The 18,316-nt window shown below is 43.9% G+C and overlaps 1 protein-coding gene across 1 annotated transcript in view; it reads left to right on the top strand.

The window, feature by feature from the left end:
* Positions 1-1,756: 1,756 nt before the first annotated feature.
* ABL1 (ABL proto-oncogene 1, non-receptor tyrosine kinase) overlaps positions 1,757-18,316 on the top strand; it is a 79,463-nt gene continuing 62,903 nt past the window's right edge. The window contains exon 1 of the mRNA XM_068413847.1: positions 1,757-2,812. Within this exon, the coding sequence (XP_068269948.1) occupies positions 2,677-2,812 (136 nt within the window). The 5' untranslated portion in view covers positions 1,757-2,676. The remainder of the gene's footprint in view (positions 2,813-18,316) is intronic.

The following is an 18,316-nucleotide window of genomic DNA, read 5'->3' as shown; positions in this document are numbered from 1 at the left end:
ATGGAGAAATGCAATAAAAATGGTTTGTGATCAGTCTCCTGGCTAAGAATTAGTGATGTAGGAACAGACTGGCACAGCAGAGGTGGAGGATCCCATAGGGCCGTATCAAGTGCTACATTTCAGATGCTATTGTTGGAAGATGAAAAATACATGTCTGCCAGGGACCTTGAATATGGCGTAGGAGACATGGAGTGTGTTTGGATTTGTCACAAGGGAAGAGTCAGTATAAACAAGCCGCTCTGTGTCCAGATGGTTACCCTGAGCAGGAGGCTACTGCACAAAACTGCATTTGTGTGTTCTCCCGTTGTTGAGTGGGAGCCACTGCAGACCTTTGACCAAAACACCCTGACCTCAAGCTGCTGCCTCAACCCTCTTCTATTCCCAAGGTGAACTGGAGAACATACGAGAAACTAAATATCTTCAGCGTCACCGTCTGTGCTGTTTAGCTCAGGGAACGCTCATGCTGCACATGTAAAGGCACCACAGGGCAGGCTGAAGAATTTGGGGGTTTAACTTCATCTTTGTAGCAAATGGTGCACTGAAGTACATCAATAAAATATTTATTGTCACATTCATTGGCCTCTGTGGCTGTTTTTGGTATCAGGTTCTGCATATGCTCTGACAGCATTAAATAGGGAAGTCCTTTGTGCAAGCAGGGTGACTGATCCCAGGTTGTGGAAAAGCTGATGGTTGGGCACACAGCTGACCCCGTAAGGATCTCCTCTTCCCTGTCCCTCTCTCTAACAAATCCAGGGTCCGGAGCTGGCCAGGGGCCTCGAGACCCATGGACAGGGTGGTTCTCTAGCTGGCTGGAGGGCCAGCCATCTCTCATTGTCAGAGCTAGGGGAAAACAACTTGGGTGGCCCTTGCAAAGGGGTAAAGGATTTGACATGAGCTTTCTGGGTCCTTGGTTAGTGTTTGCTAGTGATGTTATACCAGCAAATCCCTCTTCCACCTGTCATTTCTGCCATCTTCCTCTTCATCCCACTCCCCTCGTGGCTCCCCTTCAATCTTCCTCATCTTCCCCTTTGTGCCCTCTCCATCCACCTCATCTTGCTGTCAGATCCCTTCATGGCACCCCCATTTCCTTCATGGCTTCACCCTGGAGACACCTTCGTGTCCCCCTGTTCCCCCATCCTCCCCCATTCCCCTCACGGCTCCCCCCCCCCGCGATGCCTCCCCATGGCTCCCCTCACCCTCTCCTTCACGCCCCCCTCTCCTCACGGTCCCCCCAACCCCTGCTCGCTCCCTCATTCCCCTCAGAGGTTCCCCCCATCTCCTCAGGTGCTTCCCCCTCACGGACCCCACCGCCCCGGCTCCCCTCACTGCCCCACGCCGCTCCATTACCCGCCGGCCGGGTCCCGTCATGGCGCCGGGCCGGGGCGGTCGCCTGGAGCGGGCAGCGGCCGGGCCGGTCGGGAGGCGGGGGCGGTGGAGGAGGAGGAGGGGCCGGAAGGGGATGTGACCGCCCGCCCCGCCGGCTGGGGACGGGGCTGCGCCGCGCCGGGGGTTCCGGGATCTCCCTCGCCGCCTGCAGCCGCCCCCCGCCAGTCTCGCTCCGCACCGCGGGTGCCCCCGGCGGCAGCCCCCGGGCTCCCTGCGGCCCTTCGTCCCCCTGCTACTGACCGGCCTGGCGGGGCCCCCCCCGGGCGTGCGGCCGCCCGGCCCCGCCGCCCCCCGTTCGGCCCCCGCCGCGCCCGGGCCGGGCTCGGCTCCGCTCCCGCTGCCCGCCCGGGCCTTGCCCGCCGCCGGCCTCCCCCGCGGGGATGCAGCCGGCCCGGTCCCCCCCGCTTGACCTCTTCTGGCTGCTGTGCAGGAACCGGCCTCCCGGAGCGCGTCCCCGGCCTCGCACCCCGTCCCCGGCACCGGGCTCCGTCTGAGGCGGGCAGCAGGCCGGGAGGGCGGCCACCTGCGCCGGCCCCGCGGCCCCAGCGTTGCTTCGACGCCACCATGGCCCCCCAGGCCCCGCCGGCCCGCTTCGCCTCCGCCGGTGTGCGGGAGAGGTAGCGGCGGTGCGGGAGGCCCGAGGCTCGCGATGGAAGGCGGCGAGGCGTTGTGAGGCTGGACCCCAGGAGCCCCCCGACCCGTCCCCTCGCCCCAAGGAGCGTGTGAAGCCCACCAGGCCCAGAGCCGCCTCTGCTGCGCCTTGCCAGCTGACATGGTTTCAGCGTACTTGATCCTGCTAGACGTCAATGATACTTGAAGCCAAATACGTGGCTCTTTGGCCTTTGCTAACTCAATGCTATGCAAAAGAAAAGGAGAAAAAAAAAAAGAAACCTTGACACTGGTTGCAGTGGGAATGGCTGTTTCCTGCCCTGGGTGAGCCTACATGTGGTTTCTTGCTTGTGAGATGAACTAATTCTCCTTTACGCCGTGGAAGACACTCTACATATGGCAACCTGAAACTTTGGTAACGCTTGGTCATTACTAAGCAGTTGGAACTTGTTTTTTGCATAAAGTCACCTAAGGAGCCTTGTTACCATCTTCAAAAGCACTGGAGGAATCTGCGCTTGTCTTAATTCTTCACCTCAAGTGACTTTATCACACAGTGAGTGCAACCAGCGCACCCACCTAAAATACGTTCTCCTTCAAAGCTCCTTCCCAGCCTGGAAGATCAGGGATCATAGACTTCTTCAAAAACTTCTCGTCCTGGGAAAGGCTGCCCATAGTTACTTTATGGGGCAGCAGCCTGGAAAAGTTCTTGGGGACCAAAGGAGGCCAAGTCTGCCTGCCCTGCACTTTATCAAAGGAGCAGGGAAGAAGGAGTCATCGAGGCATGGGGGCCCACACTGTAATGTCTTCGTTGAACATGGTAAGAGGTTTCTATTGGTATTTCTTTTGGTTTCATTTTGATTTGCTGAGCTAGATGCAATATAGATTTATTCAAGGGCACGGTGCAGATACAGAGAAACTGTACTTTATGGAATTATTTTGTTTTCTCTCCTTTGCTTCTTAATGCAAATCTTCTGTGATTGTTTATTAAGAAAATACTTGGGTCAGGTTGCTTGAAACCTGAGGAGAGGTTATTGTGTAGCTACATGTGAAATACAAGGAAGTAACATTTTAACATTGTACAAGTTTCTCATTTCTGCCTTAGGTATGTTCTGGTTTACAGTCTGGGGAAGTGTTTCATCCTTTTCGAGTTGTTTGTTCATAGATACAGACCAGCCACAGCTGATGGTGATGCTATGGTCAGTGACAAGCGTTCTTTAATTATCATTACAAAAGGGACTCTCTTACTTGGGGAAAAAAGAAAAAAAAAAAAAAAAAAAAGACTTCTTTTGGAAAGTTTGTGGGTACTGCTGTTATGAAAACTGGCTGGAATGAAACAGTTTCTTGTTAATTTGCTTAATGCATTTACAGCACTTTTGGTTAGTGGTTTCCCGTTGCTGGTTAAGCCTTTGTCTGGTGCTGTGATGGATTTAAGTGCTGGAGGCTGAAAGTGGCCAGGTTAGGGGTACAGCAACGCTGTCACTTGCTTATCTTCTGCACATTAAGAGGGGACTGAGAAACTCGGGAAAGCAACCAGATGAAAAGCTCAGCAGGACTCAGAGGTAGGTTTAGTGGCTGTTTCAAATGTTGCCTTTTTTTTTTTTTTAAAAAAAAAAAAAAACACAAAGAAATTGTAAACAGAAGGCGTCTCCACAAAAGTAAGGCACAGAAATGGATTGTTTTGCTGAAAGTTTTTTGAATAATCCTTGATTTTGCACAAAGCTTTTTGAAATTCTAATATTCTTTGAGAAGACATGCTATTGGTCCCTGTCTTCAGCTGGAGAATGGGATTTTGACAAAGCTTCTTCAGCAGTTTTGTCCTCTCGAGGAAGCTTATCTCTGACCCAAACAAAACTGCATCTGTAATCTTCGTATAACTGAAAATTGGAATGTTTACCATGTCTGAGAACACAATCTAGTTAGTGGAAAAGTTTTGATTCAGTTTTGTTTTAGCTGGGCTTTGCTTTCAAACTTTCTCTCATTCTGTGTTTCTAGAAGGGCCCAGGAAATCCTGTGCAGTGTTCAGCAAAGACACAGGCAGAGAACCCATGTATGTGCTACTGTGTTGAAATACTGGTTTGCGTTATGTCAATGTTATTTCTTTTAATTTCCCATACAATGTTTGTGCACAGAGGAAACGGAAGGTAATTAAGGGAAGGTTAGAGAATGTAAGGGCTAACTTGGCCCTCTGATGATAAAGTTGCTGCTGGATTTTTCCAAGCCATGCTTTCAGTCCTGTGATACACCTGCTCCTCCACCCCCAGTGTGGTTGCTGCTTTTACTACTTTGGACAGAGTTTCAAGGTCAGATGAGATACAGCAAGAGCGCTAACTGCAAGCAGTACAATATTCCAACTACCTTCGGTGTTTTGATGTAGCAGAAGAGCCAGAAACGCTCCTTTTTGATCATCTAACAGGGATAGGCAGATGGTAACTTCTTGCCAGTATGACCTGAGGTCAGAAGATCCTAGTGCATTTGCAAAGAAAAATAGCATCTATAATGTCCATATACCATATGTCCACAAGAGACCTCAGTGTCTTGATTTAGAAAAGAATAAACTTGAAAGGGGACATCAAGGCCAGTACATCTGTTAAGAGAACTGCAAAAGATCAGCCTCGCGTATCCACATGAGGAAAAGTTTCTTCCTTTGAGTGTATGAAATGGTTCTTCGAAGTGCAGGCAGTAGAAGGCTGTACCACCCTTGCTTGTTATTCAGCTCCGTTTTGAGTTTGGGCTGCTCCTATCCTGAAAAATGCTATCTTAAAATATCTGGAAAAATACAGAGGGAACAAAGTTCAGTTTAGAAAGTTCTTCATTTCCCTCTATTTTTTTTGAATTTATAAAGTGTCTTTGAAATATATAGTCTGAGATACTTTATAATTAACGGACAGAATAGTATTTAATGTTTTCAGTCCTACTTAGATATGGTGCCATAGGTTGTAGCTCATAAAAATAGATTGGTGTTTTTTCAGGGCTTAAATTTTTGCACGTTTGTCTTTCAGTACTTTCATTTCACAGTTTCTTCTAAATGCCAAACACTGTATCTGGTTTCTCTGTCGCACTGTGGGAACTCGTTTGTCCCAGGAAAATCATGTTTCTTGCTTTTCATAACTAAGAAATGCTTAAGGAGAAATTCCGGGGTGGGCTGCTTAAAGCAAACCCCGAGAGATAGTCGAACTCTTAAAGGTACTTGTTTGAAGTTCTTGTATATTAAAATCCCTGATAAAACAAACAAGCAAACAAAAGCAGTGGAGTTGGTGGTAGCATGACTTCCCTGTTATGGTTGTGTTTTTGTAAAGCTTATTTCATGACCCGGTGTCAGTGGGACCACTACCTGCCACGTTCTACTGAGGCTCATTCAGCAGACACTTCAAAGTGATTTTCAGAGCACTGAAGATCTGAATTGCTTTAGCGGTATTGAATCTTAGCTGAAAGGGGTAGTGAATATTATCAGATACTAACAGTGTAAGGCAAAATAACTTTAAGGGAATTCCATTTCTCAGTCGTTGCACTCTCCCTAGCACTCAAAGCAACGTGAGAGGCTCCTGAAAAGCAAGGAGGCAACTGGCCAGAAATCAGCTCTGCTGGCGGTCAAATGTGCTGTGAGAATAATGCAGAAAGGCTCTAAATTTTGTCATGAGTTGACAATTGAGGAGTGCGTTAAGGGGGGGGAAAAAAATCTATGGGCAAGTTTTGAGCTTCTTTCTTTGTATTGCTGCTTTCTCCACTAAGGGTGTTTTACAAGCAGGAGTTCATGCTGGTGTGGTTACCCTGGGCAGCAGAGCAGCATGTGATGGGATTTTACAGATTTCATCTTGCGCAGATCACTGCATCTCTTAGATTGCTTGCAAGCTTGAAATTGAGAGAAAGTATAAAGGCACTGCTTGCCTCTGTGCTTTTCTCGGCTGAGAAATGAGTCTATAGTCACTGCTTTTTGGGAGTATCCAACTGAGAGAAAAGCTGTGGTCAATGGACAGTTAATGGGAGAGACTTTGTCAATGCATTTAAAGTTTGCACACTAGTGTATCTTGTGCCTTTCCAGAACATTAATCTCAGCAAAACTCAAACTTCTGAGAAGAAAGGTGTATCCCCACAGGGCTCAACTCCGATCCCGGAGTTGGCAGTAGTTAACTGGAGTGATCGGCAAACACCACACCTTCTCTAACTGTCTCGGATAGGCGTTGCCGTGCTGAACCATGAGCAGATTCCCTGAAGCATCTTGGTAGAACAGTATCTCCAAGCAGAAGCAGCACCTGAAGGCTTAAAAAATGTATTCTAATCATTAGACCTGTGATGCTGAGGTGAAGAAGAGGTGCTAGGATGACTCTTCAGCGAGGTGGTGGATTTGGTCCACAGCTTTGAATTTCATTTACTGTCATGATGCTGCTTGGTCAGCAGCAGAGCAGTGTTCTGAGAGGTGAAATCCTGAGTGGTGTCTCCACTTGTGCAAGGCCGAAGGGTTGAGTTTTAGATATACTCTTTGCTGTGTAAATTGTGACAGTGGCTGGGAATGGGGACCATCTTTCCATGGGCATGTTGATGGGAATTTGAGTGTGATTTTTGGATTTCACAATGCAAAACGATGGTAAATAATATATTGAAATATAGGTCTTTCAAATTATGCTACAGTTTGATGTACATATTTGCTGTCGTTGGTGCCAGTTTTGCTGTGGCAGTCAGAGAAATAATTTGGGAGGAAGAAGAAACCTTCTGAAGAGGTTTAGAGTATGAGACTTTCTTATATGCTGCTTCTCGTTACATTTAATGTATCACTGATAGATATCAACTTGGTCTTATAACTTTTTAATTGTTTTGTGTTTGAGACATTCTGCCAAGTGATACAGCTATGGCTAACTGTAAAGTTGGTAGAAAGAAAAGGAGCTTCTCTTTTTGAATCTGTGTTACACCTTTACACTACCAGGGAGTGATAGTTGTTCAGCTTGGAGCTTTATTTTAAGTTTCTTTAGAATATAGTTGATAAAGCACTCGCGCAATAATGTTCTTTTCTTAGTCTCTCGCAGTGATAAACTGTGGTCTTTCTGATAGTTTCTCTTCCAGCAGACAAGTGATAGGGAAGCTTAAACGAGCTGTTTACCGTACCGTAAAGAGAGATGCACTCCAGGAACTGGATCCATTTTTCTTATGCCTTTGGTGCTGAATATAGCTGAAGTCAGCCTACTGCAGTCCCTTTCATATTGGATCTGAACTTTTTTTCTTACAAGGGTGCTGAAAGTTTTAGTGCTTTAATTAGGAAGTAATTGTACAAAACAGATCCATAGCATAAGCTTGCCACAGCTGCCAGTTGGAGACATGCCCTATGACATTCCCTATTAGAAAAAAACAATGAAAAGTATATTTTCCTATATTATTGATTAAAAATCAATTTTTAAGGTCTTTAGGTTTAATGATCTATCTTGTTTTACGCTGTAAAATTTCATGTTTCGACTGTTTGGATTGTGAAAATGAGTAAATTACTTTATAATTGCTTTCTTCCTCAGGACTTCATGATTGACCAGCATATATGAGTATATACAACAATATATACTGTTATATTTGTGTTTATTATTTTTATGAAATGCCGATTGTTTTCATATCATGTAGGAAAATGCATAATTCCAAGAAGTTTTTTTTTTGTTGTTGTTGTAAAATGTTATTAATAACTGTACAGCTTTGTAATTTACTTTTATCAGCTGGGTGGTCCAGAGCAGGTTGTGATCAAGCAATAGTATATGATTTTGTACTCATTATCCTACAGGTGAGCTCAATATATCTTCTTTATATGCAATATACATTTATTAGATAGTCAATTGCCCATACATGGAAATGATTTAAATAAGATTCCTTCCATACTAGAACTCTGTTTCTTGAAACCCATGTAGTTACAAACCCTCCATTTCTCTCTTCCCATTGTTCCTTAGGGCATTTTTATATTCTGTCTCTGCTTCACCAACTGCAAAACCTGAGACTTGAAAGAAACTGCTTTACTGCTCCTGATTCCGCTTCAGACCATTCACCTGAAATTGTATCGTTAGCGTCGGCCTAATAGGGGCCCATTATTTAGAGCCTGCCTTCAGTGTCTCAGCTCTGCATTCTAAACTGACAAAACTTTCTTCGTTGTTAGGCTGGAGATTTGGCAGCTCCCAAACTTTAATTTCCATCTCTATTAGGAGAGACTTATCCCCAGCTTTTGAGATCATTGCTTATGTATCCGACTTTGTGCTTCAGTATTAGTCTGGTTAATGCTGACATCTGCTGCACACCAAACGCAGATTTGTTTACTGCCTCTGACTATATCCCTTTTCATCATACAAAGCTCTTGCTATATATTTTTCCTGCTCCAATTATCAAATACCAGTAGGTTTCGCTAAGAAGCTCCTCCACAAAACTTGATCTAGGGTTGGAATATGTTAGGAAAGAGACCTAAGACTTGCTAAACTGCTTTTCCACATGCTGAGGTGGAGGATAATGATGGGGAAAGGCTAATCCTTTTCCTGGGCAAAAGTAGTTCTGTTTTGTGCACTGACTAATCTTTGATAACTTGACGTGTTTAAGCAGTTCATCTCCATGTTGAATAGGTAGTGGTTACTTGCATGCTAGACTTTCATTAATAGATTGTGCTGGTTCTGCATTCTTATTTACACATTTTAGTGGGAAGTTTCTGTGAGAAGATGAGGACAGAGAAGCAAGAGAAAGCTGCAGGGTATTAGAATAGAAGTCATTGCTTGTAAGCAATCATCTCATCTCATTCAGCACACTTGAACATTTACCAACAAATTTGCAGTATTTGGAATTGAAGAGTTTAAATCTTAAGCTTGAAATTGAAGAGTTCACACAGTCCCATTGCTGAGAGGTGAGAATCCTGAGTTTCATCCCCAGAGCTCTCTGCGACGGGCTCTGTGGCACGTGGCAAATCATGAGGGCGCAGGAAGGTGAAAATGGCCTTGGAAAAGTCTTGTCCTGCTGATTATCATTTTAGGGTGGGGATGCTGTTGTGTTGGGTCTTGGAACAATAGGGTTGTGTTTCCAGCTGCGCTTATAGAAACTCTGATAAAGCAGCCAAGAAATAAATGGGTGAGATTGTCAGTCCTGGGCAGTTGCGCTGTGTTTACTCGTGTGGATGCGACTGTAACCAGTATCGTGGCGAGGTGTCGGATAAGGAATGCTGTTAACTGATACCAGGCAGTCTGAGTGCATGGCTGCAGTATTTGGTCCAGCTTTTAACATCCAGCTGATACCAGTGGTGTGTTCAGTAAAGGTGCCTTCAGCCTCGCTCCCTGTTTGGAGTATTTTAGCATCCCCAGGTTTCCCACAACATGACTGCAGCTCCATCGGTGTACTCGATCCACACCGTAAGGTTTAAAACAGGTATTGCCGTGGTCCTGTGTGGGAGTGGACGTTCGGTATGTTACAGGTGTCCTCTCTTTCAGCTATATAAAATGCTCTGATTGATTTGCATTCATGCAGACTGAAGGAAGTGTTTAAAATACTACTGTCCTTCTGTAGTTATTGTTGGAGATGGACTTTGCTTTCCTTTTCTTTTTGGCAGGGGGAGGAGGCTGCCTTCTCTCTGCAATGTCTGTTGATAGCTGTATAAAGAGCGCTAGTGTCTTCACCCAGCAGTGTTTTGTAATTTCAGGCATACTGTGCCATTCTTGCGAGAAGTAGTAAGTCTCCTTATAAAAAGGTCTGTTGTGAATCGCAGGAGTCCATTACTGTAGGGACGTGCAGCGCAGTTTCAGCAGAAGGGAGAGGGACTCTTGTTGCTTTGCTTTTGTTGACTGGTTTATCAGTCAGCTCTTATCTTGCTCTGTGCTGGTTGAAGATCAATCTAAACAACCTGTAGAGGTTATTAATCTGCTTGCTAGAGTATCTGTTTATCAGTTTAAAGAGGAATCTTGGACAGAAAGGGGAATGAACACCTAGACAATTTTAGTAAGTAAAGCTGCCCAAGGCAGTGTCTTTCCTTAGTTCTTAACTTTGTTCTTTCTTTAAACTTGCATGTTTAATCCCAGTTCTGCACTTCAATATTAAGCATAACTTTCTGTGACGTGGCTGGAAGTTGCACTGCCCTGATGGCAACATTTGATACGAATCTGCTCAAATGGTGTGTTATGCTCTGGGGGGAGTCCCGAAAATGTATCCTGGACACCAGCTTGCTTTAGTTTTTGCCTAAAGTACCATCTGAAGTTAGTGTTGAAACTGGATTGAGGTTTTTTTGTTCTTTCCCAGCGTTTCTTCCTTGCTATTACCAGTTAGGTTGTGAAAAGCATGAGCTTGCTTTTCAGTGGAGTGATTGCTGCTAATTTACACAGATGCAAGCGAGATCATCATTCTTTCATGAGTGAGGAGTCTGCCTGATTTATGTTGTGTCATCTCTGTGCTCAGTTTTTACCCAATGAATAGAATTTCACAACAGATTATTAATCATTAAGACTTTGGTTTCATTGTGTGTATTAAAGAATCAATATTGCCAGGCATTGCCTGCCTTGAGAAGCTTCTTGTCCATTAGTGCTGCTTTTCTAAGGCGTTTTGGTGCATTCATCTTTTAGATTGACTTCAGTTCCTACCTCATTCCTACCTTATCAACTCAGTGCTTCTCGTATGCCTTTCCAGGCCTGAGCTGTGTCCAGTCTGCCTCTCTGTAGGCTCATCCTTTGAAGTGCCATCTGACCAGTAGCAAATCCTGTTTGGTCCTGTCTCTCCTTAGAGCTCATAAAATAGTAAAATGCTGAACCTGATTCTGCTGTGGTTTGCACTCCCCATTTGCATTAAAGAGGGAATGGTGGCCTCAGAAGTTGGAAATAATGTGTGATGAAGACTATATTAAATTACATATCCTGCTGCCTGTTAAATGCCTGGTTTTGGGATGGCAGAGCTTGCTGAAGTACAGAATTCCCCCCTTTGCTGACCTGCTGTTTGTTCCCCGTCTGACGTCCGTTGCCATTGGAAGTACGGAGTGACCTGGGCACGTTCCCCGTGTTTCCCGTCACACTGATGCTGTACAGGAGGAAATTTCACTTACTCTACGCATCCAGAATCTACCACCACACACATCAACTCCAACTCATCAGGTTCTTGCAGTGACCCCAATGCGCTGCTCAGCTGCCAGTCCACACCTGGTGTAACCAATGGCTTTTTCATGGCCTTTTTTTTGGTCGGTGTTCCCAGAATAAACCATGTTGTTTTTCCAGAGGCTGAATGTGTGAATGGTAGTGGGCTAAGGACAAGGAAAGTTTAAATAGGAAATTGTTTGGGCTTTCAGGAAACGTTTGCTATTTCGTTTGTGTTCAAGTTGCCCAGTTTCAAAGGCAGCTTTTTAGGTGCTGTCTCATTTAATGAAACTGCTGAAAGGCTGTTCCTGATTTCTCAGTTTTCTCGGGTTCTGGCATGACCACAGTGCGTTATCAACAGGGCTGTTATGCAGTGAACTCGACTGTTTTCGCTTGGATTTTTGTGATACCTTTATAATAAACCTTGAGAAAATGAAGCTGTCATTTGATGCACTGGCCACCAGGTGTCTTCTTTGAATCTTTTTAATAACTTGCTCTGGTTAAAACAAACCCCCTGCAGTCAGAAGAGGCTTGGAATCAAGCAAAAGCTAATGGCAAAAGCCAGGGGCAGAAGTGACAGCCCTGAATTTCAGGAATAGTGGCTCTCAAGTCTTTTTAGTTACTTCTAGAGCCTATAATCTTCCTGAGCTTGCTTGCTGATGAAAAAGAGGTTGGTAGGTGATGTTTGCTTTTGCTGTTAATGGGAAAATCTTGCTCCCTCACCTCCTCAAGCTCTGTTTCAGCCCATTCTTCATTTTTTAAAACAACAGAAATAGTTTGCAGTGCTGTATTCTTTTTTCACTTATTGCTGTCTTCTGCGCTTGATCTCATTCCTCCACCTCTTCTGTTATGCCACACTGACTTTTAAAATTATAGACAGTTTTTATTTCTTTATATGAAATTGTGTGGTCCTCTCAGTATAGAAATTGATTCTGTAAATCCTCTTGTAGCATTGTGTATGGCATTTCTAAACATGAGCTTTTCCTGGCGAGGATGCCCAGGGAACAACTGAAAACAATATTCAGCCTGTTACAGCTATTTACACAGTTGGTGTTGTCTGGATGTCAGAATTGCTATCACAAAGCTAATTGTGGAGTTAAACTTTTATGAAGTCATAACAATGCTAACAAAAGCAAAGCTGTAATCTAGTAATACTCTGTTTCACTCAAATCTCTTTTGGGTGGGAGAATTTTATAATAATGAAGAAGATTTAGTGCATCTAGCAAAATAGTTTAAGCTATAAATATGTATGCTTGAATGGTATTTTATTATTTTTCTTAGCTCTAAGCTCTCTTCATATCCTCTGTAAATCTGACAACACATAATGTTCATTTAAAAGGTGCATTCTAGTTTAGCCAGAATTACTGGAACAGCTATTAGAGCTATTGTTGTCTGGCTGCACCTAATGTTTGCAAATAACTTAGGAAAGCTCAAATGAAAAATTTTGAATTAATGCCAAGCTGTTATTTCTTCTTAAATATATTTAACTTGATGGATTAGAAGATGCATTTAAACTTTTCTGCAATCAAACCTTTACTTATTTTAAGACTACTGATGGATTGCACTAAATGCGTTTGCTATATACACTTTTTTTCCCCAAATGTGTAGCTATTTAATACAAAATAGATGTCCTTTACTGGAAATTAACCGGAGGGAAGACGAAGCCATTCCCATCATTTGATACTGTTGATGTTCATATAGAAGCTGCAATTTCTTTGGCTTCTGTGGATTGTCTGCTATGTCTAAACAGTGCCTCCCACACAGAGGTTTGGATGTCAAGGTGCTATCATGTTTCAGCTATTAAGTAGTAATTATTGTTATGGGGTGATCACATAAGACAGTGTAAGCGTTGCTCAACCCTTCACATGCCATGTCATTAGGAAAAAAATCTGTTGGGGAAACTTCAGTCTAATTAGACCTTGCTGCAAGAATTACTGGTGCTTTTTACCTTGCGCTTGCTAGAGAGTGAGCATACAGCGAGGCTTTGTGTGACGACATGTACGCCACCAGGCGCGTTGTGTGTTTTGTATTGCTCACTAAGTACAACTTGCAGAGGTATTCGAGGAGTTCCTTCTGGAACTGCTGCAGCAATGGGTCTGGAGAGGGCCAAATCCTGTTTACTGGCTGTTACTGGTTAGCAAAATGCACAGTGCTAATAACACCTCTTAAATAAATAGGTAATATTTTTAAGCCAAGCAAAATGATGAATTAGAATAACAAAGATTGGATTTTTGGAGGCAAATACTACTTTAAATGCTAATATAATTATGGTCACTGCAGTTTTGCCTCTGCAAAGCAAAGGTACTGCATGACACTTCGTTGGAGACCTGCCGCAATGTTGATACGCAGACCTCTCCTGAGAGTAATTGCGAACTTCACTGAGCAGTAGCGTGGCTTTGTAATCGTGGGTAAAAACACCGGATTTGAAGAACATTAAATGAAAATAGTGATCAGTGCTGCATTTAGTATCAGGTAGGGATTCAAAGAACCATGGAACGTTAACATGAAATATTTGCATTCCACCCATCGGAATAAATAGCACAAATCCAGTTTTTGTTCTAATTTGATAACTTCGGTTACTTTTCCCCAGAAAAGTGAATATTGCAGTGTGTTGGCCATGTTCACATCGTTTAGTCCTGCATAACTACAGAGGCATTAAAAACATCGAGGTGAAAGACGCAGACACCAAGAGAGCAGATGCTTTCCAGCTCAGACATCTCCCTCATCTGCAACGTTTCCTAATTAGGAAGTGGTGGGCTTCAGCTGGCCTTCAGGACCCGGTGATCTGGAGCCCCTGGTATGAGATACGTTTCATGGCCACCAGATAGTCTTGAATCACCCGGTGTTGAGGGTGCCTCATCACCCTGGTCTCGGTGAGTCACTCAGCGATGGTGGAATGCTGTCTGCCAGTTGATAAAGGGTGGATGTTGTGGCTGAAATGGGGAGATTGCTGGTGAGCCACATCTGAAATAACTATACCGTGTGGTATCTGAAGTGCCTGGTTGGGCTGAAATATTTTGGCTGTTTTACCTTTACATTAGTTTAAATTGCCCTGTGGATGTCACCGTTTTTAAATTCCAAAATTAGAAGGATGGCAGCTCTCCTGTGGTTATGAGGCTTTCGTCTGCTGAAGGTGTATTTCAGAAAGTTGATGTGCTGTTTGTGAAATGCTCCCTAAGGCAAATCAAGCCCTTTGGGGAGGGGGACTGAGGCCTGGAGCGAATCAGACAGGCATTTTACGTTTCAATTATTAATATAGTACTTTTTATGATTCTCAAATTGGAATTGCTAGCAGCTGAATTTTAAAAATGTACTACTTGTAAAAATTTTAGAAGTAAAACTAGCCCCATGCAAGTAAAGGTGCTCTCTTCTACCTCGGCGACCTCTTTACTGCTGTCTTACACAATCACACTTGGATTTGAGTTCTCTTTATCCTTGCTTCAGTGTGTACTGTGGTCGTATCTGTAGCCAGCTGGTGTGGAGGTACCCGTTTGAGCAGCGTGCATGAGGGATGAGTACAGGAGAGCTTTGCAGCCTCCTTTGGAGAGGAAGGTCTTACCTAAGGGGAGATGCATTGAAAAGGTAATTGTAGGGTGCACTCCCGACGTGTAAAGAAATTCTGATTTATTTAAAATGGATACAAATATGCAGTAGAATTAAAAATTATCACAATTATGCCGAAAACAGAGCTGAACAAATGGATTTCTTTAGACTACAGCAAAATGGAAGAGAGTAGGTTGGGCACTTTCCCTTGCCCCTCTCTCCCCATCAAAAAAGTGTTGTTTTTTTTTTTAAAAAAAATCTGACTGTAATACTTTAGGCAAAGTGCTATGAAAAAAAGAGTGGGGGGGAAGAAGTTCTGTGGGTGAGCTTTTCCCAAGAAGTTCTATCAGTGCACCTAAACCCTGACACTATTGCTGTGGCCCAGCTGTTTATCAAAGCTGTGTGACTGCAGGTCCTGCCCAAACGAAGCCCCACCAGAGCCAGGGACTTTGGTGCTGGCAGCTGCTTGTGTTCATCCCCTTGATTCATCCCCTTGCATGATGCAGCACCTCTGAGTTCTCTTGAGGACAAATCCCCTGTCCTGACTCTTGATTTCAGAGGCTAACGCATCAATCTGAGCATCCCGAGTTTGCTGCTGCGGTGAGAGAATGGCTTTTAGCCCGGGATCATACCTGGGACGTTTTATGAAAGGTCTGGCTGGAGGAGCTGGCCTTGCCAGGGGTCAGCCTGGGGGCGTTTTATGAGATGCACAAGTAAAAGCAGATAAGGTGGTTGGAGGGAGGAGGATGATGGAAATAAATGTGCACGGTTTCTCCAAGGCTCCTCTGCCGCTTCCTGCTGCGGGGGTGGTTATGAGCCAGCCTGGATGACAGAGCTCCTGTTATTTTGAAACGTAGCGTACCGCAGATAAACCGCGACAAGGACCTTCGTTCCTACTTTCCCTTATGCCACCTACGCTTTTCCTCCCACATCTGGCTCTTGCACATAGTAGAAATGAAAACTCTTGCTACGAAAACCAAACCAAGTAAAACAAAAAAAGACAAAAGCCCATCACATGCAGCTTTTTCTTTCTGCCTGGCATCAACTAGTCTTACGTTTGAAAGAATATTTGAGATTTTATTTTTTTTTCCCAGTCATTTCCCCTCAGTACAAGGATTGTTCTTGGATAAGCGAAATATATATTTTCACGCTGGGTAATTGAGGTTTGTGTAGGTAGTGATTCCAGGGATGCGCCAGCGCCGAGGCAGATGAAATGCTGCATTCTTCCTTGTAGCAGGGAGCAGCAGTGCACATCACGGGGGGTAGTTAAAAAGTACCTGCTTGGTTTGTTCATAAGGCGAAAACCAGATCCTTTGTCGTTCTTTATCATCATAAAGCTGCAACTTCTTGCTCTATAAACCCATACAAATAGGTAATAAGACTTATTCATAGGAGTGGGTTAAGAAAAGGGTGGAAGTGCTTGAAGGTACTCAGGGATGGGATAATTTGTGTTTGGTTTCAATTAGAAGCGCTGCCTTTTGTGCAGGTAATAGTGCCGAGACACAGAATGCTGCACACATTCATTCTGCTTTGGTTTTTCATTGGGGTGGGGGAAGATGAAACTCTTCTTGTATAACGCTCTCTAGCAGATTCCTATCCGATAGCCACCCGTCCTTTGCAAATTTGTGTAGTATATCCCCTGACATTTCACACTCGTCTTGTAGCTGCTCACCTTTTGTCTTCCAGTGTGCTAAAGCTGATTTTTTGTTTTGTTTTGTTGTTTGTTTTTTTTTTTTTGTCTCTACCAAGTTGTTGCTTTTTCTCTTGGAGAAACAACTGTCAGTCTTCAAATTGGATGCTCTGGCAGGTTGGCTGATTGTTTTATATTCTGTCAGACTATGAAAATCCTGCTGTTGAGCTGAAGGAACTGAAATTCTTGTTTAGACAAGAAAATCGTAGTTTCTTACTGCCTGCTAGAAAAGCTGTTGGCCTATACTTGGCAGGTGACCTGCCAAGGTTTTAAAAAAGAAAAATTGGATTTTATCCTCTTTTTTTTCCTAGTTTTAAGATGGCCAAAGCTGGCATGAAAAATGGTGGTTTTCTGAGAGGGGCCTTGTCTGCCCTAAGCAGCAAAAAAAGAACAAACCTGACCTTGTTTTTCTTCTTGGGTCAACTTTTAAGCTCTTGGATATACTAGCTCGCTATTGAAAATAGTATTTCTTTCTTTCTGCCCCTTTATGTAAAGGGAAATATATGCCTTGCTCACTCAGTTTGCTATTTTGACATCTTCCTTCTGGAGTGCTGTGTTCCTTCCTGCTGCATTTGGGGAAGATGGTGCTTAGAGACTGATCACGTCCTTTTGGGGCAGCTGTACTTGAAACGCCGGTGGCACCCGGGTAGGTTGATGTGCAGACATCCCTGCTCTGCTCTGCCACCGCAGCCTGTGACTCGTAAGCTATTGCTCTAATCACAGCAGTGTTGTAATATCAGATTGCTGCTACTTTAATTAAACATACAAGTTCGTGTAACTAATGTGCAAAACCTCCAGCTGCTTAGTGGAAACAAAAAATCAGACCTGTCCTTGGGAAACTTGCTTTTCAGCTTTCTTGGTGAGGCTGATCAAAGTTTTTACCCAAACTCATTTGTATGACTGCATCATACTGCCTGAGTAGTGGACAGAAGGCTGTTGTGCATTATAATAAAAAGCTTTGTTTTGGAAACCTGTGTTTTTCTCTTAGATTGCCATTACATGGGATGGGTCTTTGATTTCCACTTTGTTCTCGCCAGTTGTTGAGGTCTGACCTGGAGCTTGCTGGGAGGCTGGCGGTGCCATTGCAGCACTTTGGTGCAGGACAAACACTCAACGACTTCCAGTTCAGACACCTTCTTTCTTGTTCAGCCTGCTGATTTTTAATTATTTTAACAAACAGTGGCAGAAATTGAAGAAATAACGCACAGGTCCACCTCTCGGCAATTTCCCTTCTTCCATCAGCCTTGACCAAAACGGAGATGGGAAAGAAGAAACATAATTGTAGCAAAATGTTATGTGTCTCTTTCATACCGTAAACCCAGTACTTTAGGAGAGATTGTACTGCTGGACTCAATAGTCCCGACACATTATCCTCCCATTTTTCCTATGTTGTCCCTTTCCTGCAAATAATATTTTCATAAGATGCTGTCTGAATTAATGTCTTTTCTTTTTATATGAACAGTTGTCTTTCTAGTGTTGTAAAATAATCCTTCCAGCTGAGACTGAGTTCATCGTTCAGCATCCGTGTTCAAAGAAAACATCTTCAGGATTACAAAAGCTAAAAGCCGGGAGAGGCCATCTTGCTGTTGCGATCCTTGGGGCTTTGAGATTTTGGTTCATAGCACTTGGTATTTTTTTTGCCTCATGTCTAGGGACATTTTATCATCCTCCTCTTTCCTGTTCCAAGCAATTACCATTTATTTTATCTTCAAGCAGCAGCCTGTGGCAATAAATTTTAGGAAATTCCTTCCCGCCCTTTATTAAGCCCTACATAATAGCTTCCGCTACTCACTCGTACATTCATTAAGAAGAATTAAATGAGTGCTGGTGGCCATTAGCAGAGCGTTTAATAACCTCTCGGAGGGAAGGTGCAGCAGATTGGAATAAATGAACAGGAGCAAAAACAAATGAAATAACTTCATAGAATATGCTCAACTAATTTGTTCTTAAAAAAGCGACTTATTTACATGAATGTAGCACGTTCGAAGGTGCCGGTTTGAGACCCCTGGCAGAAGAGTCCCCAGTTCAGAAGATCCGCAGG

Source organism: Nyctibius grandis, chromosome 16 (assembly GCF_013368605.1).
Source record: "Nyctibius grandis isolate bNycGra1 chromosome 16, bNycGra1.pri, whole genome shotgun sequence".
NCBI classification, from domain to species: domain Eukaryota; kingdom Metazoa; phylum Chordata; class Aves; order Nyctibiiformes; family Nyctibiidae; genus Nyctibius; species Nyctibius grandis.
The sequence above is the reverse complement of the archived record's forward strand: the minus strand, read 5'-3'. Positions and strand labels throughout refer to the sequence as shown.